The 25,698-nt window shown below is 39.4% G+C and overlaps 1 protein-coding gene across 1 annotated transcript in view; it reads left to right on the top strand.

Moving 5' to 3' along the window:
* Positions 1-615: 615 nt before the first annotated feature.
* The window catches only part of LOC126474637 (uncharacterized), a 71,241-nt gene continuing 46,158 nt past the window's right edge, over positions 616-25,698 (top strand). Inside the window, exons 1-3 of the mRNA XM_050102116.1 lie at positions 616-813; positions 969-1,080; positions 1,188-2,486. Of these exons, the coding sequence (XP_049958073.1) occupies positions 661-813; positions 969-1,080; positions 1,188-2,486 (1,564 nt within the window). The 5' untranslated portion in view covers positions 616-660. The remainder of the gene's footprint in view (positions 814-968; positions 1,081-1,187; positions 2,487-25,698) is intronic.

Here is a 25,698-nt window from a genome sequence, read left to right as displayed (position 1 = left end):
GTAATATAGTATCTATACTCTTCATTCGGTTCAGTCAAAAACTGACACAACCGACAGTGGAACGATGTGTGCGACATCCGAATTTTAACTGTTCGTACCACCAATTTCTTCACGTTCTCCATCCACGCAAATTTAACACAAAGTGCTCGTATTTCGTCTGTCGATCGTTGTAATTTTTTGCTCTTTCATAACCAACTAAATCTTTAAAATCTTTCTGCATGGTAATGTAATGTCGTTTCAGAACGAATTTACAGTACCTGTCGCTTATACGACTGCATAAAACTCTGATCAGCCAGAATATTATTACCACCTACTTAAACAGCGGCGACGCGTCGTGTTATGGAAGTAATGAAGCTTTGGTAGGTCGCTGAAGGCAGTTGGTACCATATCTGCACGCACAAGTCATCCAGTTCCCGTAAATTCCGGGGAAAGGGGGGGATGAGCTCTGACACCACATTCAATCGCATCCGAAATGTGCTAGACGCTTCAGTCAACGCCACCTAGGAACAAGGCCTCACATCGTGAGTCTAAGGAGCCCGTGACGTCACGGGTAGGGGTCTGAGAAGCTAGGAACCGACTACAGACACACGTGATTCGTAGCGATTCCATGTTGTACTTTGTGCTGTTCGTGAGTGGTTATTTGATCTATACTCAGTTACGATGCCCCGAAGGTGTTGTATGCCGAATTGCAGGGGCAATTACGATAATGGACCTAAAGTCAGTGTATTTTATTTTCCATCTGACGAGAATTTAAGACGAAAATGGTTATCGGCTGTTCACAGACAAGACTGGACACCGAGTAAGCACTCTGTTGTAAGTATCAGTGTATTTGTTTGGTTAGTGTGTCGCAGTTACTTGAAATGTAGTACAGCTGAACAAAATACAGTAAACAGAAGAACGTATTTATAATCTCATACCTCATTAATTTTCGTTATATGTTTTAAAGAGAACTGTATGCTTGTTTTTAGATATGTGAGCTGCATTTCAACAAGGACGACATTTTAAGCAGTACCAGCATGTATGACCCGAAAACTGGTATACTCTTGACAGCACCGTTGGATCGTCGACGCTTGAGAAAAGGTGAGTTACGAAACACGCTCTTAGTAAAGTACAGTGGCATAAGAACTATCTTTATTTCACTTATATGCTGTGAGATCGGTTTCATACTTCGTTATTAATTTTTTCAGATGCTATCCCATCGAAGTTGCCTGGATGCCCATCTTACTTGTCGAGTCATCAAACTGCAGTGCGAGAGGACCCAGAAATTCGTAGGGGGCGTTTAGAAAATCGTGCTCTTCAAATTGCTATCCAAGAAAGTGTGGACACACATGCGAAAATGATTGATGCGATATCGGTCGATAGTTTAGAACAAATGAAAACAAAGTTGAGTGAATGTGAAAAGCACAGTGACTGGGTAGTGATAAACAAATCTGACAGTGTGAGCCTAGTGTTACTAAAGCATAATCCTTACCCAAGAATTTTTTGCCACGTAGTTATAAGCAGTGGTTTATTACTCAGTGTCTTCAATAATGATATTGAAGTGAAATGTATTGGAAACATGAAATTTCCCATGAAAGTAAACAACATACAGGTGGTAAGTGATGTTCTTAAGAACATTTATCTTCTGTATAATAGTTCTGAGGCTCCTGTAGATAACATTTTGCCTTTAATTGACCAGTTATTACAAAATTTATTAGAAAAGTTGCCAGGAAACGAAACTAAAATTACATTTTTGAAGGAACAGATTTCATTTTTGAAGTGCAGAAGTTCAACTCAATTTAGGTATGATACTAACTCTATGATAATGTGGTCATTAGTACATTCTATAAGCCCACATGCTTACAAATTTTTGAGGAACACTGACAGTTTTTCTATGCCTAGTCCTAACACCCTTTCAAGGCTTTGTAGTAAACTCTCAACAAATCCTGTCATTGAGCAACAGGGTCATCAGTTTATGAGCTACATCACAAATAAAGTAGGTACTTTATCCTCAGATGCTAAAACTGTGCTCCTGTTGATGGATGAAATTCATCTGAAGTCTCAGCTTGATTACAAAGCTGAAAATGTTGTAGGATGTGCCTTTAACACTGAAAAATTTTTGTGTGCAACCAGCGCCTATGTTTTTATGGTTCAGAGCATGGAATCACCTTACAAGGATGTGGTGTCTATTCTGCCAGTTCATACTATTCAGGGTGATGTTCTGTTCTCTTACATTAAAGCAGTCATTGTTAAATTAGAAGCAGTTGGATTTGAGGTGGTTGGTATAGTAGCAGACAATAATGCAATTAATAAGAAAGCAATGTCTAAGTTTTCTACTCCTCCAGATGTGAAAATAAAGTATGATCACCCTGTACAGTCTTCTCCAAATCGCCCATTGTATTATTTTGTGGACACTGTCCATATTTTGAAGTGTATCCGCAATAACTGGTTTAACCAAAAGGAGCAGATCTTGTGTTTTCCTGACTTCAGTGACAGTTTGAAGGGAGGTTTGTCTTCCGTTGGAGCACTGAAAGAATTGCACTTGATAGAAAAAGATGAACTATTGCAATATGGCAGTTCCTTAACTTTGAAGTCTCTATTTCCTAACTCAATTGAGCGCCAAAATGTCAAGTTAGTGTTGCGTATTTTCAGTGATACGACAGTTGTTGCTTTGGACACATTTGGTTCAAAGAAAGCAATTAGCAACTGGGAAAGTACTGCAACATTCATCAAAATAATAATTCGTTGGTGGGATATTGTAAATGTAAAAACATTACTCAAGGGACAGAGGTTAAGAAATATTTTCCAAGAACCTGTGACTAGTAAATCCCATCACATACAAGAATTCTTACAGTGCTTCATCTCATGGTTATGTTCTTGGGAAGAGTGTAGTGATGAAAGAAAACTTACTCGAGAGACACATAGCACTTTGAAACACACAACTGCTGCTTTGATAGACTTCAGTGACTACTGGCTTTCTGAGAAAAACAGATCATATTTGCTGTTAGGAAAAGTACAGACAGACAGTTTAGAAGACAGGTTCGGCAAATACCGCCAGCTATGTGGGGGAAATTATCATGTTTCTCTAAGACAAGTTTTTGAAACTGAACAAAAACTAAGGGCACAGTCTATGTTTTCCCTTGTGCTTCGGTCGAAAGTAGTTGGGGATGTTGTTATTAAGACCACTGATATTTTTTCTACTCATACTGAAATTCAGGGATTAAAAGAAACATCAATACCAGAATTTTTAAATGTAGCAGTAGATGAAAATGATGTTGATGGAATAGATGAGAATACTTGGCCACTGTTGCATTACATAGCAGGTTACTGCTCACACCAAGCTATTAAAAAAAAACCATTGTGAATATTGTAAGGTATTCCTTACTACAGATGAAATGAAGCAGGGTGGTGATGATTTGATTATGGTAAAAGACAGAGGAGGGTTGACATATCCTGCAGATGATGTAGTAGTGTGTGTGACATATGTCTATTTAACTCTACAGAAAATGCTAAAAGACCAGGAAATTTTATTTTTAGAACAGGCAAATCAGAGAAATGTACTTGTGAAGGTAGCATCCCACAACATTCCCAGCAATCTTTTTTATGGGTTTCACTGTAAAAATAAACACTCAATTGATTCAGTCATGAATTGCATACTGTTTTGCTGTGCAAATATTTTGCTAAACAATTACACCAAGAGGAGAAATGATGTAACTACTGTTAAAAATGTAACTGTGTACAAAAGATTGAAAAAATGTTAAATTATACTGTTTGGGGCTTGGGAAGATGATGTGAAATAAATGTTTATTTCTATTTTCTGTTTTTATTTCATGCACAGTATCCCATACATCTTGTTGGTAAATGTTATGTATTGGACCCCTTCTGCTCTCTTCGAAATGGTGCAGCCGTAAACATGAGGCTTTGCTACAGATTAATTTGTTACCACAAATTCTCTGTGAAACCCCAATCTCATAGAATTAGGGGAATAGTCTTTTCTGTTCATCAGTAAATATATAATTAATGCTGCTCCTGCTCTGTGGTTGACAAGTTTTTGTATATATTTTTGTCCAGTCAGTAAATTAATTATTCTCACAAGGAGAACAATTCATTGCTAGTATTAGCATGCTAGTCTGCCATCATCATAAGTAAATATTAATCTGCAGAACAGGTCCAGTCTGTCAATACAACCAATATTTCGGGGAGGTGGGAGGACAATACATAACTTAAGCCATTCTTCATTTGAGAGAAATTGATAATGTTTTTGGAGTTTGGAATAGCAGTGATTTTTTTCCTCTGGGACAGCATTAAATAGTGAATAGTAAAAGAATTTAATTGTCATTTAGCTATTGCAGCAATAGACAGTCAAATTACAAATGTTTAAAAAGTATACAGCATGTATACAAAAATTACTTTACACAAATTAAAAAACAATGTTACAACAGATTTTCCATAAAGTAAAATATTCAAGCTAAAACGATTTGTATAGTACATCTTAAATTGAAATCATTAAGGAAATTATGGTACACTCACCGAGCAGTTATCACTGTGATATTTACACTCATACATTCAAGTGAGTAGGGAGGATTTACTGATAACCAACTGTACTACTTGTGCTTGAATAAATCAATTAAAGCTTCTACCCATTCTAGAGGCAGTTTGTTAAACAGCTTCATACTCACTACATTGCTGTTCTATGATTTAGATAATCTGCAGTAAGGTATGTGAAGATGCACACTATTTCTAGTTCTGGCATTACTGAAGATTGGGATACCACTCATCTGCTTTCACAAATGGCTCTATAGATGACATTTTAAATTTTTACAATGCTGTAATACCCATTGCCAATGATCAGTGTATCAAATGACAAGTATTTTAATTAAAAGATGGGGATCAGTATGTGGATGGGTGAATATAAATGGATCAGTTTGTACAGTAAAAAGTAACAACAGGTTCTTAAGATATGTCATTACATGAAGCTGATGGGTGGTGTCCCATTCTTCAGTTAAACCTCAGTTCCATGAGAGTGTAAATCCTGCCTAAGCTGGTATTCTGTTAAGTTAGTCTTTGTATACAGTAGAACAGTGGAAATGTGCAAATTTATAACAATTAATATTTTCAAGCTGATAAACAATGGCTTACAGTGGGCAAGTTTGTCAGAGTTTGTAATGATTCTAATGTGTGATTCCCATGTCAATTTATAATACCTAATAACTTAACACTACCTAGTCTTCTACTGGCAAATCTCTTAAACTAAGTAGTATGTAGAAGGTTCAGTGAAGTTTACACAAGTTTCTGTACGGTAATGTTTTCTTAAGTATAAAACTGTAGATGACTGCCAAATGAGGTATCTGTCATACGAAACTAGAATTTGACATAGATACAAGTCCCAGAGTACCTGCTTCGATTGATTGTCAGTCTTTCCAATTGCGGTACCTCATTTTCAATTAAATTATGCATTGTGACTTACACGGTGAAAATAGTGCTGTCAGAGTTATGGAATTAGAAATTCGCATTTTCAAACGCGAGTGACGGAAATTAAAAAGTATTTTCACCTTTGGAGCTATAGTTTACGAAATTTGAACAATGTAATTCTCCTGTGAGAATGATTAGCGTTTGTTTACAGATTTGTGTATAAAACAGTGAATAGTCTACCAGGAAACTGTTTAATGTTTTCATATACGTGGCGCAGAGCCTAACAAGCCGCTCGGTATTTCGGACCCCTAGTCGTGACGTCACGAGTCGCGCTGTGAGGCCTTGTTCCTAGGTGGCGTTGCTTCAGTCCGGAACCGCGCTGCTGCTTCAGTCGCAGATTCGAATCCTACCTCGAGCATGGATGTGTGTGGTGTCGTTAGGTTAGTTCAGTTTAAGTGGTTCTATGGCTAGGGGGCTGATGACCTCGGATGTTAAGTCCCATAGACTAAAAGCCATTTGAGCCATACATGGTTCTGTTCTCATGCGATGCGAGCGTTCGTTTGTCTGTGCTGTTCATTGACGTGCGCTAATAACGTTTTATGATTCGGTTCGCACGGATACTAAAATGCTTAAAGTTGATTGTAAAAATAGTTTCTGATTGGGTGGACAGTACAATATTGTTTTACATTACCTGACAGGGCTAAAGTCTTTCAAATTTGCTTCATGTGCAACAAATGGTCGGTCTTGCTAAAAGTGTTCATTTAAAAGATGCTAATTTAAAGCGACATTACAAAACAGTGTATAAGAAGTTGCATAAAACTTTCCCCCTGTCAGTGCAGCACGTCGAGATAAACGTTAGACATTTTAACGTCTTACAAAAAAAGCATGTCATACTAGCTCGGTGCAGGAACGAGCAAGAAAAGTCTGCAGAGCAGTGTCGCGTGTATGCTGGAAACTTAATGGCCAGAAGCTGTTTTAAACTCTGAGGTGGTTAATAAAAAATGTGTGTGAAATCCTAAGGGACTTAACTGCTAAGGTCATCAGTCCCTAAGCTTACACACTACTTAACCTAAATTTTCCTAAGGACAAACACACACACCCATGTCCGAGGGAGGACTCGAACCTCCGCCGGGACCAGCCGCACAGTCCATGACTGCAGCGCCCGAGACCGCTCGACTAATCCCGCGCGGCGAGGTGGTTAATATAATGTACGTATGTTGGAAGGGGCAGCGACACTTTTTGAAGACAAAAAGGATATCATCGCCATTATTCAAGAAATTCAACTATCTACAAGGAGAACAAAAAGATTCAACTACTGTAATTCAGAATGGTTCAAATGGCTCTGAGCACTATGGGACTTAACTTCTAAGGTCATTAGTCCTCTAGAACTTAGAACTACTTAAACCTAACTAACCTAAGGACATCACACACATCCATGCCCGAGGCAGGATTCGAACCTGCGACCGTAGCGGTCGCGCGGTTCCAGACTGTAGCGCCTAGAACCGCTCGGCCACTCCGGCCGACTACTGTAATTTTGGTGCGGTTTCTTGACTTGTAAGTAAAGTATTCAACAATTTCTTTTCTAGTGGGCTCGCAGCATGCACGATTTCGATAAACGACTATTTTATTTTTGGTACAGGTTTCTATTGCACTATTAACTGATTTACTCGTCGTGATTACGAAGTTACGGGACGAGTTCGTTTCGGCTTACTGCCATTATCAAGCGTACCTCCGCAGACGGTATAATAGGTATAGCTTTATTCCTTACGTCTATGTTAGCTTCAACGTCTACGTCGCCACATTATGCTTACGTCTTAGCTGCATGACGTGGTCGATATTGCCTCTTGGAGCGTGTCAGTTGTCTTTCTGTTATGTCATTATCACTTTTGTTTGAGTGCTCTTTAAAATTATTTTTGACAACTCCGACTCCAGCGAGGTTCTATGTTTACAATGGAAATTATATTTCGCAGAGAGTCAGTGATTATGTTTAATTTTCAGAGAAAGTATTTTGTGGTTTTACGTGGGTAATAAATGTTCTACTCTTTTATGTTTGTCGTGATAATTTACCCTTTTTCTATTATAATGTAACAAATTTTCCAGGTATTTTTTATGTTTAAAATCTATTTGTTCATTATGGATGTCCTCTGGGTATTTTTCTGTATTTTCATTTCCTCTAAAATGTTCTTCGTATGTCCTTTAGGTACTTTGTGTAAATTGTTTGTGTCATTTTCAATATTTTCTGCCTAATGTATTTGCCTTTTAAATGTAAATAAGATGTGGAATGGTTGCTTTAGTAGTTTCGTGTATGAAGTTTGAATCTGAAATTCCTACCTATTTACCGGATATAACATTTGTTACAGTTGTCAGAAGGAAGGACTGTAGGTGCCTGAATTTGAAAAAGTGGAAACAAAGTAAAACTTGCTCAAATCGGCACATGTACAATTCGGAAATCTCCCAAACTGTGCAAGTACTTCAGTCCCGACGCATTCAGTGCACTTCTATATGCTGCTTTTTTGTGTAAAGCGGAACGTGCCTAACGCGGAAACGGGAAGCAAATCATAGAATATACTTAATAATTCATTGTATAATGCGGAAAAGAGCCTATACATTACTACTGTATTACAGTTCATTAGTTATCCACGATTATACAAGGGCATTACTTTTAATACCTCTGTTAAGCGGCGCAAACCAAGAAAAGAGGTTCAGCGCAGCGCGGTGCTGCTGGTGTGGACCTAAAACCGCTCCGCTTTGTGCAGCAACGAATAAGTTATGTTCAGTGTCGGTATAGTACATCAAAGGAAACGGTTCGTTCGTCAGCACTCTGTTTGTCGGCTTTCTCGTTTTCCTCATTATTGACACACACCGGCGCATACAGCAACATTGTTGCGCATCTACCAACACTCTGCTGTAATGTGCGCAGTGAAAGAGAGGTGGTTATTGTTCCGTTAAACAATGGGTTTACCCGGCAACGTCATTATTTTCTGCTAGTTTCAGTTGACTAGTAGCACTTTAAGAGATACAGTAACATGTTATCGAACGAACAGTGTGTGTTGTTAACACTTAACGAAAAGATTAATGAAATCGAGGCGAGTGAGAAAGACAAACTCTCTATGCGCGAAGTTATGCTGCGTTTCAAATGCGGTAAAACACAGATTTATGAAACTTTAAGAAACAAGGATAAGATTCGGGACGAATGGATGAAAGGGAACGGGCAGATCAAAAGAAAGGCGAAAAAGACCGAAAATGAAGAAAGCAACGAAATATTGTGGGAATGGACCCATGTTGCAGAGTGAGGCTCTGAAAGTCGCCAAAGAGCTTGGAATTACGGAGTTTAATGCATCCACAGGATGGCTGGACAGTTTCAAAGCTAGGCACAACATCGTGTGGTATGAAGTGTGTAGGGAAGGTAAGGATATGCAGGAAAGTGTAGCAACAGAATGGTAGACAATACCGTCCAACTTAATTGTGAATTATGACCCGAAAAACGTGTCCACTGCCGATAAAACTGGACTATTTTATGGCGCGCTGCCTTCAAAATCGATGGCAACGCAAGGTGAAAAGTCTACCGGCGGAAAAATATCCTAGGAAAGACTCACTGTACTGCTGTGTAGAAACATGTTAGGTGAAACGGAGAAGTCACTGGTCATTGGAAAGGCGGCAAATCCCGTTGTTTCAAAAACATAGACGTCATTAAGCTTCCAGTCACATGGCGAAGCAATAAAAGGCGTGAATGCTGAATGGTCTTATGGGAGAACGGCTGGGCTCTTTCAATGCCAAAGTGAAAAAAGGAAATCGTTAAGTTCTCCTTTTCCTAGACAGTGCAATCTGTCACCCGAAAGTAACGTTATGAAACGTGAAATTGACTTGGTTCCCTCCAGGTTCAAACAGCCTCACAGAACCCATGGAGCAGGCGGTTATTTTCACACTCAAATGTCATTATAGGCGATTACTTATGCAATCTCTTATTCTTAGTGTTGAAGAAGCCGAAAGTGCGTTTGCTCTTGCACGGTCAGTTTCTGTCCTGGATGCAGTAAATTGGATTGGTTTGGCAGTAAAGGAAATAAGACCCGAAACTGTCACGAAGTGCTTTAACAAATCGGTATTTGGGGGTCAAGAACAAGACGCCTGTGTGGCCATAGAAGTTCAAGAAAATGCAGCAGCAGTTGCTGCATTAATGAAAATGCGAAACATTTCATGTATGCAGATCATTACATTCGGAGTGACGACTTTCTGTTAACTCACTCCACTTTCACTTCAGCTACATATTTAATAGAAATTCGCAACACAGAGGATGGTGAAGAAGAAACAAAGGGAGAAGAAGAGCAAAATCATGTCCCTAGAAAAATTAAGACGCCTGAAGAAGCCACTGCATGCATAAACGAAGTTATGCGATTTGCAGCACACACAAATTTTCCCAACATGTTGGAACTATTGTATGGTCCAAAAAAATTACCTACTTGATATGTGGCGAAAGAAGTTTAACGTAAATCAAATAAACATACAATAATAAACGAATTTAAAGTTCGAGTAAAAATATAGAAATGTCATGTTATTTATCAGTTAGTGTAATAGTCCAGTGATCTGTTGTTCAATATACAGTAAATGAACGTCTACTGTGTTGGAGTGAAGGTACGGAAAATACAATATATGCATAATTAAAAAATTTTACTGTACTTTTGTGCATGATACCCGACAAATTTTACAGAGCCCAGTGAGTTTTGTGTAATCTGGAAATTTGCCCAATTAGGAAAATTATTTTAATCCCAGGCGATTCCGTTTTGAGCAAGTTTTTCTGTATTTTATGTTGATCACATTTTGGCCCTCGAGTTACTCATATGAAATGCTAATTTTAATTTCATTTTCTTGAACAACTTGTTCATCTTCTTCATTATTTGGCGGTGTGGTGCTGCAAGATTGGTAGGTTTATTTGTGATTGTTTTTCACTTTTAGCTGTTGTTGCTTATTTCTAGATCTAAAATGTTTATGGATTTGTTGTTTTCTACTTCCATTGTAAATTTTATATTAGGGTGCAAGACGTTTAGTTGCTAACCGACCATTTGTCTGTCGTGGTCATCGGCTACTAGCAGGAGTCTGTCATTAGAACTGAACAGTTTGCATAGAAGAATTTCACTTCTAATCTAGTAATATGCCTGCTATGGTGACTGTGATACAATTTGCCATTGCATCTCCATCTGAACTGTGTAAATTTTATTTTCAAATTCAAAATAATTTTGAGAAGAAGTAAGTTGTAATAAATTTCTCATTTCATAATTCTCAATGGCATGTACATTTCTGTTGTGTGGAGGGTTTTTCTTTATGATTCCTATCGTTTCTGTTAGTGGTATATGTGAAATGAAATGAAGGAGCCTAATATCAAAGATAAACAGGTCGACTTAAGATTTTTTGCAGGACAGGCAAAAAACTAAAAATCATATTAGCAGAATAACCACACTCATGGAATTCTTTTGTCTGCTGTTTTTAACGCCAAACAAATAACTTGTAGTAATGAAAACGTGGTTATCTTTGATACTAACTACCGTTATTCACACGTCCCTTAGATTAGTACTTTCCATACAGAATTCTTTGTTATGATTGGTTATTGGTGGAGTTGGTCACTTCTGAAACATCAACTGCTAGGACTTGGTCATTTTTGAAGCTAAGCCATACCTTTAAAATGCGTTTTAAAGATTTTTCGTCGGTTTTTGATGCTCAGTGAGGGTACGAACCTATTTAGTGCGTTAAACACTATAAAACGTCGATATCAGAAAACTGAAAAAAAATAGACTTGTGCATCTTTGATAGAAGGCTCCTCAATTTTCCTGCTTGGGGTATTTGTATGTAATATATTATGTAATAACGTTCTGCAATTTTTATTATGTATTTTGTGTTATGTTAGAATTTGGTTACCAGTTTATTCAGGTTTCTTTTTTCACTTAAGAAACGTGTTGGGATATCTATACAGTTAATTACTGGGCGAATTAGATAGGGTTCAGTGATTCATTACTGTGAATGATTAATTTCCCCATTGTGTGAAGAACGCACTGCAACTTTTAATTGTTTTCTTGACTTGTGCATTGAATTTGTTGATAGGGTTTGCAGTGTGTGTGTGTGTGTGTGTGTGTGTGTGTGTGTGTGTGTGTGTGTGTGTGTGTGTGTGTGTGTGTGTGTGTGTGTGTGATAGTGTTAGCCTGAAAGTAATTTAGTACTTTTTCTGTATAATCGTCATGTTTTATGATGACTACATTATTTCTCTTGTCTGCCTTTACTGTTATTGCGTTGTGTGTTACTAGTTTGTTGTTTATGAGAGTTTTGTTTGGTATTTGTATTGCTGTTGTGGCGTTTTGTATTATGTATTTCCGGTTCTGTAAGTCTTGCTGTTTTTACTGCAAGCTCGTTTTGTTCACTTATAGACTCCTTGCAGTATCTATTGTGACTTTCATTGTAGCTATGCGGTGTTTTAATAGTTTGTTGTGCAGGTTTGGTTCTGTGTTACATTTGAGACCTATTCTAAGTAACTCTATTACATTATCCATAAACTGTGTGTTACTGAGATTTTTTTATGCAAGTGAAAAATATGAATGGTTATGTTATTTTGGTTTGAGGTTTGTTTTTGTTACTTTTATGTTGCACTTCTGTTAGGTTATGTATCTTTTTGTGTGAACTGAGCATAAGTTATGACTGGTGTGCCAGATAGCTATTTACAAGAATGTAATAATTCCAGTTCCAAAGCCAGCAGATGCCGACAGATATATTTCCAAACTCTGAGTTTAATAATTCATGACTGTAAAATACTAACACAAATTCTTACAGAATAACTGAAAAACTGCTAGAAGCCAACCTTAGGGAAGATAAGTTTGGATTCCGGAGAATTGTCGGAACATGTGAGACAATACTGACACTGGAAATTTTCTTAGAAGACAGGTTAAGGACAGGCAAACCTACGTTTATAGCATTTGTAGACTTAGAGTAAGCTTTTGGCAATGTTAACTGGAACAGCGTTTTGAAATTCTGAAGGTAGCGGGTGTGAAATACGAAGACCTAAAGGTTATTTACAATTTGTACAGGAACCACGCGGCATTTATAAGAGACAAGGAGCACAGAAAGGAAGCAATGGCTGAGAAGGAAGTGTTACAGCGTTGTAGCATATCCCTGATGTTACTCAGTCTGTCCACTGAGCAAGCACTAAAGGAAACAAAAGAAAAATTTGGAACAGCAATTAAACTTCAGTGAGAAGAAATGAAAACTCTGAGACTGGCCGATGACATCGTAATTCTGTCACAGACAGCAAAGAATGTGGAAGAGCAGCTGAACGGAATATACAGCGTCTTAAAGGGAGAATATGATTGTCAGATGAACATCAACAAAAGCACTAAATCAGGTGATGCTGAGGAAATTAGATTAGGAAGCAAAGCACTAAAAGTAGTAGATGAGGGCTGCTGTTTGAGTTGCAAGCTAACTGATGATGGTCGAAGTAGAGTGGATACAAAATGTGTACTGGTAATGACAAGAAAAGCATTTCTCAAGAAGAGAAATTTACTAACTTCGAATAAAAATTTAAGTGTTAGGAAGTCTTGTGTAAGCAAGTATGGAGGTGAAACATGGACAATAAACGGTTTAGACAAGAAGCGAATAGAAGCTTTTAAAATGTGGTATTACTGAAGAATGGTGAAAATAAGATGAGCAGATCCCGTAAGTAATAAGGAGGTTCTGAAAAGAAGTGAGGAGAAAAGATACACGTTCGCAACTTGACTGCAACAAGGGATCAGTTGATAGGACACATTCTGATATGTCAAGGGATCACCAGTAGTGCGGTATTAGGGGTTAGTGCGGAGGAGGGGGGGCGGGGGGGGTGGGGGTGTAAAATCATAGAGAGAGATTAAGGCATGATTACATGAAGGATATTCAGAAGTTTGTATAATTTGCAGTAATTATTCAGAGATGAAGAGTCTTGCACAGCATTGAGCATCATGGAGAGCTGCATGAAATCAGTCTTTAATCGTAATATCACAACAGCATGGGCAAGTTCCTTTTTACTCTTCTAATGTGGTGTCCTGCCATTGTTGATCCAAAATTAGCCTCAGCATAATTTCATTAGCAAGTTCCTTTGCATCAATGATAGTATCATCAGAGGACCAATCTGATCAAAGGCTCGTAAATCTTGCAGTTTTGTTAAAGATAAAGTGCAAAGGCCAGGTGAAAATTATTTGTTCGCATTAATTTGCTTATTGGGTTAAGGGAATTTAGTATTTTATGCCAAATAACTAATGAACACATAAACCTAAGGCCCCGACTCTTACTAAATTATCAATTCCTTTGCTCTCGTAAATGTTTGGCAAGGCGTTGTATACATTTCCCAGTTTGTATTTCTAAGAATTTAAGCCCTCTATCTTACTCTCCCATCTCGCGTCACTCAGTGGTTTCAAAGTTATACCTTGAACATATTTTGAAAGTATTATCCATTGAAAGACAGATGCAGAAAAAATAACTACATTTTTTTGGATAATACTGAAGAAATTAGCGGCTTACAAGGATGATTTTGCCATACCTTAAACAACAAGACAGAGAGTGGCTACTATGAGAAACACAGAATGCTCGCAAATAATATTGTTTAATTTTAGATTACAATCCCGCGTTATCGCCTCTCGTATTGGACCCTGTCATATCTTTGCTCTCTAATATTATGCAAATTTAAACTTAAGTCATTACGTTCTCCAATCATAATGTCAGAAGTTTGTTTTCCTGTGGATGTTTCGGTTGGTAACAAGCCCAAAAAGGTTTCATTATTTTAATTTCAACTTCAGCGTCAAATTTGTTGACTGAAACATATCTGATTATGGGAATCATGTGATATACTTTGCGTCAGAAGTACAGGCTAAAATTATGGAAAAATATTTGGATTTTTTATTTCATCAATAATAAGCAACTTTACATTCGATGCAGCAGATCTATTATCTCGTTTTGTATATTTTTCCCGAAATAGTAACCTATAGTCTTTTCTTGCTTTAGCACTCTACATACGTGCTTTCCTATAATGGGATCAAACGCAGGTAGCAATTCAACTGTTTCCGGAAATTACCTTTTTTATACTCTAACAATCTGTCAGTTGTACCTTGAAAAGCCCGACCACGTTAAGCAAGCATTTTAGTAATTGCTGCTATCCTTAGAAGCATCTCGTTCCAACGATTTGTTTCGGCATTAATAATTCTTTGAACGACCACATTTGTAGTTTTACAACGTTTTTACCTTTGGTTGATTTTTGGGCCCGAATATAATTTTTGGAAATTTCACGCTATTTTAAAGTTTCGCCGAAGTGGTAGCAACTAGCCATACAGACTACATTTTTGCAACAACGTAAACACTAAACGCAATTTTGTGGGAGAGAGTACACTGGCCAGTCTCGTAAGACGTGATCCCCAATGCTTGAAATTAATGTGTAATAATTTGCGCTTAGATGTCGACCAGTGTCATAGGAAGTAAATTCGTAATTGTGCAGTGGTTTAGATGGATCTCGTCTTGCTAAAAAATGCATTTAGGTGTCTCCTGAAATTCTTGGCTGCAGAGCTGGAACTGTACTCAAAGCTTTTAGAGCGCTTTCTGTGACTGTCTCGTTGAAGCAAATTTTTCAGTGCTTTCACATGGTGATGGTAGAATGTAGGCAGTTCCTCTCGATTTACAAAGTTTGTAGATTTGCTTGTCATTATCATATTTAGATGATTCCGTATTTTCTTTTATAAAAGTACCGGTACTTAATGCTGGATTATCAGGTTCGTCATTTGTCTTGGTACAAGTCTGGATATAAATTTTTAACATGTCAGCTTGTTTTTTCCTTTTGGCTTCTGTTTGCAGCCTTCTTATTTTGCATACATTAATTTTTGTATTATTGAGCATTTGACACGTTAATATTTTTTCACATTTACAAGCGGCACCCTTAAATTTTGGCACCAGCCCCTAGAGCAGGGCCTGCCTCAAGGACGTAACAGCGAATATTTTAAGAAGAGTAGAAATGCAGTAAAATACCCAGAGGACATCCATAATGAACAGATTTTAAACATAAAAAATACCAGGAAAATTTGTTAGATTATGAAAGATAAAAGGTAAATTATCACGACAAAAATAAACAACAGCACGTTGATTATTTACGTAAAACCGCAAAATGCTATCTATGAAAATTGAATATAATCACTGGTTTACGCGAAATATAATTTCCGTTGTAAGCATATAACTTCGTCGGAGCCGGAGCTGTCAACAATAATTTTACCGAGATCACACAAATAAAAGTGTTGATACCATACCAGAAGACAACTGATACTGATGTTCCAAGAGGCAATATGGACCACGTCATGCAGCTAAGACGTAAGCATAGAAACTAGCATAGACGCAAGGAACAATGTTATACCTATCGTACCCTCTGCACAGGTAAGCTTGATAGTGGCAGAGCGCCAAAAGGAGCTCGTCCTGTAACTTCGTAATCACTACCAATAAATAAATGAATAGTGCAGCAGAAACCTGCATCAGAAATAAAGCATTTAAGGCTGAACTGCCAGTACTACTCCCGTTTAAAGGAAAACTTGCAGAGAAGATTTGTTCAAGACATTCGATGGCTTCATAACAAAATAAAACATTTGTTACGATGAAATTGTTTTCCTTTCTGTTATAACCAGGAATAACACAATAACCTCGTCGGTCTGGTTTATTAAATCACAAATCACTTTTTAACAATTATGTTAGCCAAGCGTCTACCCAGGCTCACACTCAGAAGTAATGCATAATTAAGTTTGGTTATACCAATGTCCAAATGTGCATAGTGGGGTGCACGTCCCGTAATTATTCCCAAGTCCAGTGAAGTTCAATCTCTCCAAGTGAAGTCGCTAGATTTCCGCCGAGCAGCCAGGTAACCTCGAGTGGTGCGGGGAGTCATCCACAAGCAGCTGGAACACGGCGTACTGCACTTCCCGATGAGAATTGTCGTTTGCGGCGGCGGCCGGGTTTATATAAGGCTTGCTAGTTAATGGAGCCGTCGATGGGGGCGCTGTTTTCCAGGGAAAACCAATCGCAATGTTTCCTGGCGTAGCCAATAGCTGTGTGCTGACAAACGCGCGCGCACGAAGGCGGCCAGCGATGGTAGCCGCGAGCCGCCCGGAGAAGTGCGGCCAGCGATGTATTTCTCGGCCACGTCAGGGAGCGTGCGTGTGAAGACGGCCAGCGATGGAAGCAGCGGGCCGCCCAGAGAAGTGCGGCCAGCGATGGAGCGCCTTGTTCGGTGTTTGTTAGAAGTGGTGTATACCACACTTTCAACTGATGGGGCCATGGCAAAGAAGACGGTTTCATAAAAGAATCGAGGATAAGAATACTGAGTTACTGTCTTATGAGTGCGTAATTCACCACAAGGCCGTTTGTCACAGTCTCAGTTCTATTCTGAAAGGCGTAATGGTAAGCTTTGTCAACTAGACCATTTTATGAGGTTTCGTTCTGTTCTCCAGCATATGTAGTTCAAGGAGTTTTTGTGTGAATGTGATTCTGCATATTCCAACTAACTACAATAGAAAAGTGTTAAACGTAAAGTAACAGAACATCTCTGGCGAATAAAAGAAAAATAACCTCGTTCCTGGAAAAGCTGGATATACAAAAAGCAAGGGGATCCTTGAAATCCCCAGTAAACGAGAGCTTTCCTGAATGAGTTTCTGAAATTCTTAAAGGCGCTCAACACGGAGTTAAAAGGAAAAAGGAAGTTAATAAATGATGCAATATAAACTGGGTTTTCTTTGCGTCACAAGCTGGATGTCTTTGAAAAAGATATTAGAAATCAAGAATTTCTTCAGTTTCAAACAATACTTTACCTGATATTGGCAAGGACTTTGCAAATAGATTCCAAGAATTTGAAGAAATAGGGAAGCTGTCACAATTCTTAAAATTGTTGCATCAAGTTTCTCTGGTGGCAGAACGGACTGAGGGCGTGGCTGAAAAGTTGTTCAATCTTCCAAAGGCTTGAGAACGGACTACAAAAAAAAAAAAATGCTCGTATCGCAAATGTAAATTCTCCCATTAATTTGTATACCTTATACTATTTTTAAGAGTGCAGAGAAAAATCAGGAACGTATCTATACATATAACGGCCTACTCGTTTAACGTACCGCGCAGCATCCTAAGTATGCGAAACAGAAAGTTGATCCAGACCCGGATCGAACCCACACAGCGGTGTAATCTCCGTGGTTGGCGTACCGGCCAGCGTGAGTGTGATTCACAGGTGGTTTCGCATGGTCGTTTAGACAAATGTTGTGCAGACCCCAATTTCCGCCTAAGGAAATACGATTCATAAATATTTAAAATACGATATACTGATACGAGGGGTGTTCAGTAAATATGGCAAAAAATTTTCTCAGCCAATTTCTGTTGAAAAAAAAAGCGGAATTTGTTGTGGAACATCATGGAATATTACTGCTTGAGCCCCTGTAGTCAAGAATTCAACATTTCGAGATCCACAGTGTGAAGATTGTACCTTTGACCACGGACAATGCAGCTACCGACGGCCTTCACTTGACGACCAAGAGCAGCAGCGTTTGTGTAGAGTTGTCAGTGTTAACAGACAAGCAACACTGCCTGAAACAACAGCGGAAATCAACGCAGGACATACGATGAACAAATCCGTTAGGACAATGAAGCGAAAGTTGATGTCAATGGGTTATGGCAGCAGACGACCGATGCGAGTGCCTTTGCTAACAGCACGACATCGCCTGGAGCGCCCCTTCTGGGCACGTGACCATATCGGCTGGGCCCTAGACTATTGGAAAACCGTGGTCTGGTCAGATCACATATGACGCAGACCACACGAAGCCATGGACCCAAGTTGTCAACACGGCACTGCGCAAGCTGGTGGTGGCCTCATAATGGTCTGGGCTGTGTTTGCATGGAATGTGCTGGGCCCTCTGGCCCAACTGAAACGATCATTGTTATGTTCTGCTACTTGGAGATCATTTGCAGCTATTCATGAGCTTCATGTTCCTAAACAACAATCGAATTTTTATGGATGACAATGCAGCATGTCAATGCCGACAGTTGTTCGCAACTAGTTTGAAGAACGTTCTGGACAATTCGAGCGAATGATTTGGACATCCAGATTGCCAGATACGAAATCCACCGAATATTCGAGAGGTGAGCTCATGCACAAAGTCCTACACTGTCAACACTTTCGGAATCATGGACGATTATAGAGGTAACATGGCTCAATATTTCTGCAGGGGACGTCCTACGTCTTGTTGATTCCATGCCACGTCGAGTTGCTGCCCTACGCCCAGCTGAAGGAGATGCGATGCCATATTAGGAGATATCCCATGACTTTTGTCAACTCAGTGTAAAATATCTTTACAGTGCTTACTGCCTAAATTTGTGCGTCAGTCAGACATCACATTGCATTCACAATGTGTAATGTTTTTAATACGACATAAATCAATTGGTTCTCCTAATAAATTCGTTAATGGAGCGAATGACAGTCACCAATGACTGCCGAACTGTATTTAATTAGTAGCTAAACGGCTTCCAACACGTTACTGCAAATCCGTGTTCCTGAATAGTTGACTCTGTGGAAGGAAAGTGGCCGGCCGCTATGGAAGAGCGGTTCTAGGCGCTTCAGTCCGGAACCGCGCTGCTGCTACGGTCGCAGGTTCGAATCCTGCCTCGGGCATGGATGTGTGTGATGTCCTTAGGTTAGTTAGGTTTTTAGTAGTTCTAAGTCTAGGGGACTGATGACCTCAGATGTTAAGTCCCATAGTGCTTAGAGCCATTTGAACCATTTTTGAAGAAAAGTGATTAAGGTTTTTTTTGTAGATTTTTCATATTCTTGTTATTGATGGGGTGAAATGAACTGTTTGGTCTCAGAGAGATGTATATTATTACTGCAGGTTGCATTGAAGATCAAAGCATACCTACACTGAGACGCAGAGGCAGTTGTGTAACCAGTTCTTTGGAACAAGCTTCTATAGTATTTTCTTGGTTCACGCCACAGATAATTCGTGTTGTACGCTTATGGATCCAGGAAGGTAGAGCTTTGATTGACAAGCGGCAGACTGTTCAAAGAAGTTTTCAAAGTTCAGTAAAACGAATGTTTCTTTCGTATAAATCAGAGATGAAGTAAATCGAAAATTTATGATTGATATTGATTTAGCGGTTAGTCCATTTCTGTCGACATTTCAAAACAATTTGTCAGCCGTTTAAAATATATTTCTAATTCCGCTTATTTGTTGGAAAAGATTGTTTCTAATGCGCAAAGACTAAGGTTTCTGTGCATAACTATTTTATTACGAGACATATCAGGCTGCTGCCAGTGTTCCAGCTTCCTCTTAACCGAAGACAGTATCACTGAGAAAATAATACCAAGTAAGTATTAATCGTTTATTATCGAAGATATTATCACTGTTTATTAATACTATGAAGTAATTTTGTGTCAGTAATATACTGTCGTGTGGACTGAAATTCTCATAGTTACTTCAGCGATATAAATAACCATATCATAGGTGCAACTGTGTCTGCGGAGAGGCTAAACTACTGTATGGTTCCTGAGGAGGGGAAGAAGCCTTTTCGGTAGTTGCAAGGGCAGTGATCTGGATGAGTACTGAGCTGGCCAGTAGGGAAGCAATGTTTGTTCTTTTGCAGCCTACATTGTTGCCAAATTTATTCAAGAATCCTCTCCACCCCTACTTCCCCTCCCCTCCTACGCTTCCCCTACCCTCCCCGAACTGGGAGTTGGTGAGAAAAAGACTCAATCTCGTTGACCTGCTGGAGAGGAGGGATCTAAGATATTGTCTTTATTTACTTACTTTATTTGCTTTTGACGTTGTTATCCTACTTCTGGATTGCCCTACAGATGCCTCCACAATCCAACACCAGCCGCCCTTGCCACTCACCGAGCCCACTTTTTCTGATCGCTCATGTGTGTGTTCACCTTGATGTTTGGAGACTTACTACTCTTGTCCACAATACCACCACAAGAGGGTGCTCGAAAGTGTGCTACAGACACTGCCTCCACTTCCCACCACCCACGATCGCGTGTACGTATATGTTCACTTTGTTGTGTGCTCCATTCCACAATAACCCTCGAAATTACTGGGAAACTCTCGTACAGCATCTCCCAGAAGAATTGCCTCCTACCGATCTACATGTGTACAGTTGCTGCGGAAATTGTAAAAACAAACATGGTTTAGAGGCATAGGACAGTAAACTATTACTGAAATGTAGGACATGCTCGAGGTGTGAAACTGGACTATACATAAAATATTTTCAACATTACCATTTAATCATTTAAAAAAGGTGCTAAACACACGTAAAATATTATTGTATGTTCATATTTCATGCAAATAATGAAATTTCTCATGTCCGTACGCAATAAAAGCTAGTTTGAAATGAAAAAGGCGTTGGAGTAGTGCTTTCCTCTGTATGGCCCATATTTGCCATGTGGCAACGCATTGCTGGAAGAAAGTGAGAAGTGTGAAAGTAAACTTATTGATAGTTTTTATTTACAGGCATCTCTGGAGTTGTGGTCAGGAACATTAAAAAAAAAGGGACATAATAGGCTAATTTCTACAGACCTGAAACAGTATATCATTGTCAGCACAACACCAACCAAAGGAGAGCGTCGCCAAGAGATAGATATCGTTGTGTGCCATTAACGAGAGGTTAGAACAGACCTGGGAAAGCAGAGTCAATAGCTATGGGAGAGTCTAACTGCACACTGAAGTTAGTATACCATCGTTAACCCAGCATCGGTCAGTCGAAGCAGAGCACCTGCACTGGATGGACTTCTTTGCATACCATCCGCAGTACGTTGCAACAGGTCTGGAAAACCTGTATCCCTGGAGAGGGAGGAAGAAGGGCATGTAGAACGGGAGGTTAGACTAATTCTAAGCTGCTTAATCTGTTTCCACACACTGAGGTGAAGACACATGTATTGTTCTGGTGGAAGGTTCTCTTTTTCGACAGCTGTGTGATGTTATTACTGTGTTTTGTATTCCTGTAGAACCAAGGCCAGGATGCGCTCCTAGTGTAACGTAGTCGCTGCTATTTTGGTTTCTTTTAATAGTTGCTCGCTTAGAAGAGGATTACGTATCTCTCCTGTTAAGGCGAACTCGTACCACCCACAAGAAAAACACGTCTATACATACCGGAATGTTCGCTCAATATTGGTTATTGTGTTGTTGCTTGGTCCTACCAGCACTGTGTTATTGGCGAATTCTTCTATTCACCGTAGCATGCGGAACTTGCTAGCTGAATCATAAGTTCATACCATAAGAGTGAGTGTATACTTATCTGGCTGGAGATTTAAGTGATTTAGTACTATATCCGCTATTGGCACTGTTGCCATGACAGTATTTGTTTTAAAAGCATAAGATTACACGCTTTACATGATGCGATATGATGTCTGTTGGTACAATATTCGTTGTAGCAAGCATAAGAATCACACCTGAAGAGCACACCATGGTAATACTTCACACAGCAAATGAGTGTTCGTGTTTACATAGTGACTTTTTTTAAAATAAATGATCTGACATTACAGTAGTTGAGCTGTTAAGAATGGGTTAAGCAGACACAAAATTTGTTACACCACAAGGAGCAAGTGACCTGTGTATTATTCCTCCACCATCTATACAGCAGGAGCAAGTGACCTGTGTGAAATTCCTCCACCGTCTATTCCTCCATCATCTATAAAGAGAATCTCATCCTTCCACAGAATACAAGAATACACACACACACACACACAAAGCTGTTATATGGTACAGTGCAGCATCTGAAACTGTTACCAGATAACCTTTGGACAGTTTATCTGAAGAAGTAGAATAAACATGAGCGATGAGAGGTTAAAACCACATGTCACAGCAGAGGCTAGCGAGTGCGGGCACTGCTCTCCACCTGTCAGGGACAGAGTGGGTGGATCGGCACACTGTGAGATGACTGGTATAAAGATCCGTGTGTATCTCATTTACATGGGACGTATTGTTTCAATGTTTTTGCTACATGAAATTGATTTTACTTAGCTGAGGACCACTTGCAAACAGTGCTGGCACACCCAGAACGTTTGAAAACATGAAGCATGCTGAAGTTGACCATTCAGTTCTTCATCCATGCCAGATAGTCAGGTATTTCGATATTGTTCCAGGTGGGACAGTTTTTCCAAGAAATAAGTTCAATGATTTGCGGCAAGTGACATGTTCTTGGGTCTTTCGTCCATCTGTGACTTACTCCTACAGACCATAAGCAGTATATCACTGCGATTAGATAGATCTCATTGTGTACCATAAGCGATAGTTTAGAACGGGCTTAGAGTACTCGTATCCCTACTTACAAGGAGGAGGAGGAGAGGAATGGAAGAGCAGAGGTGGGAGGTGAGGTAAGACTAGTTCTAAGTTGCTTAGGCTGTATCCACACATCAAGGTGAACATATGTGCAGCTGCCGCCACTCTCACCGGGCGAAGTTTTTGCAGTAGTTGTGTTTTACAACGATTTTTCTCTGTTCCCAGTGCGTACGTTGCGTTATGATCCGATGTTTACAAGCGGTGGATTTTTCATGACAATTTCGACGTTTAATGAGAGCAGTGAAGTATTTTCTGTCACGTGTGGTAGCATGTATTGGTCTTCCTGCACTTCAGTAATAGTTTTCTGCCCCATCCCTTCCTACCATATGTCTGTGTACAAGTTCCCCACTAGCCGTCTTTGAGTCTTCACTCTTCTGATTGGTCTGAGGCCCACTACTAATTCCTCTCCTGTGCCAACCACTTGCAACCTACATTCTCAATTATTTGTTGGATGTATTCCAATCTCTGTCTTCCTCTACAGTTATTATCCTTTACAAATCCCTCTAGTGCCATGAAAGTTATTCCCTGATGTATTAACAAATTTCCTAGCATCTCTCCCTTATTCTTGTCAGTGTTTTCCATGTATTCCTTTCCTCTCCGATTCTGTGCAGAACCTCCACATTCCTTACCTTATAAGTCCACCTAATTTTCAACATTCGTCTGTAGCACCACGTCTCAAATATTTCAATTCTCTTCTGTTCTGGTTTTCCCACAGTTTACGCTTCACTGCCATAAAATGTTATGCACCAAATATATGTTTTCACAAATTTCTTTCTCAGCGTAAGGCCTATCTCCAACATTAGTAGACTTCTCTTGGTCAGGAATGCCATTTTAGCCAATGCTACTCTACTTTTTACGTCCTCTTTGCTCCGTCTGTCATGGTCTATTTTGCTGCCTAGATAGCAGAAACCCTTAACTTCACCTACTTCGTGGTCACCATTTATGATGTTAAGTTTCTCACTGTCCCCATTTCGGCTATTTCTCATTACTTTCTTCTTCAATTTACTCTCAGTTCATATTCTGTACTTAGTAGAGTGTTCATTCAATTCAGCAGATCCTGTAATTCTTATTCACTTTTACTGGCGACAGCAATGTCATCCACGAATTTTTCTACATCTACATCTATATGGATACTCTGCAAATCACAGGTATTTCGGTATTGTTCCAGGTGGGCCAGTCTTTCCAAGAAATAAGTTCAATGGTTTGCGGCAATTGACCCGTTCTTGGGTCTTTCGTCCATCTGTGACCTTTAAAATTCTCTATTATTCCAATCTCGTAAAGAACGAACAATTACATCTTTCCGTACGAGCTCCTATTTCCATTATTTTATCACGGTGATCGTTCATCCCTATGTAGGTCAGCGTAAACAAAATATTTTTGCATTCGGAGAAGAAAGTTGGTGATCGGAATTTTGTGAGAAGATTCCTCCGCAGTGAAAGACGCCTTTGTTTTAATGATGTCCATCGGAAATCCTGTATCATTTCAGTGACACTCTCTCCCCTATTTCGCGATAATACGAAACGTGCTGCCTTTCTTTGAACTTTTTCGACGTACTCCATCAGTCCTATCAGGTAAGGATCCAACAACGAGCAGCAGTATTCTAAAAGAGGACGGATAAGCGAAGTGTAGGCAGTCTCCTTAGTAGATCTGTTACACTTCCTATGTGTCCTGCCAATAAAACACAGTCTTTGGTTACCCTTCCCCACAACATTTTCTATGAGTTCCTTCCAATTTAAGTTGTTCGTAATTGTAATTCGTAGGTATATAGTTGAATTTACGGCTCTTAGATTAGACTGATTTGTCGTGTAACCGAAGTTTAACGAGCTCATTTTAGCACTCATGTGGATGACTCACACTTTTCATTATTTAGGATCAATTGCCACTTTTCGGACCATTCAGATATCTTTTCTAAATCGTTTTGCAGTTTGTTTTGATCCTCTGATGACTTTACTAGTCGATAAACGACAGCGTCATCTGCACGCAACCTAAGATAGCTGCTCAGACTGCCTCCAAAATCGTTTATATAGATAAGGAACAGCAAAGGGCCTATAACAGTATCTTGGGGAACGCCAGAAATCACTTTTGTTTTACTCGACGACTTTTCGTCAATTGGTTGGGTTTAGGGTTCCGCTGAACAGGTCAGGCGTCCACTACACGCAGGAGGCGGATACACGTGTAGCAGGGGCTGTGCGGCGTGGACTGGGCGGTTTTTTAGGTTAGAGGGTCTCCGGAAAACACAAGAAGGGCTTCAGTCACAAAGGGTGCAGGGTAAACACAGGAAGAAGCTAGATATAGGAACCATCGGTATAACTGTTGTAAATTTCGTAGCCGTGTTGGGAAAGTACCAGAGCTTCAAGAGCTAATAGAAAGCATTGATGCTCAAATCGTTATAGACACTGAAAGCTGGCTAAAGCCGAAATTTTGGCGAAGAACCCAACGGTGTTCCGAAAGGATAGGCTAAATGCGGTTGGCGGTGGCGTCTTTGTTGCTGTCAGAAGTAGTTTAACTTGCGAAATGGAAGTAGATACCTCCTGTGAGTTAGTATGGGCAGAGGTCATTGTCGGCAACCGGAATAAAATAATGATTGGATCGTTTTACCAACCTCTCAATTCAGATGATAGAGTTGTCGAAAGGTTCAAAGAAAACTTGAGTTTGATTTCACACGTACCTGACTCATATGGTAATATTTGGTGGCGACTTTAATTTACTCTCGATATGATGGCGAAAATACATGTTTACTTCCGGAGGTATGCATAAAATATCATCCGAAATTGTGCTAAATGCATTCTCTGAAAATTATTTCAAGCAGTTAGTTCACGAGCCCACGCGAATAGTAAACGTTTGTGAAAACACACTTGACCTCTTAACAACAAATAATCCTGAGTTAATAACGAGCATCAAAACCGATTCAGGGCTTAGTGAACACAGGGCTGTCGTAGCGAGACTGAATATTGTAATCCCGAAATCC

The sequence above is a fragment of the Schistocerca serialis genome, chromosome 4 (assembly GCF_023864345.2).
Source record: "Schistocerca serialis cubense isolate TAMUIC-IGC-003099 chromosome 4, iqSchSeri2.2, whole genome shotgun sequence".
In the NCBI taxonomy this organism is placed as follows: Eukaryota; Metazoa; Arthropoda; class Insecta; order Orthoptera; family Acrididae; genus Schistocerca; species Schistocerca serialis.
The sequence above is the reverse complement of the archived record's forward strand: the minus strand, read 5'-3'. Positions and strand labels throughout refer to the sequence as shown.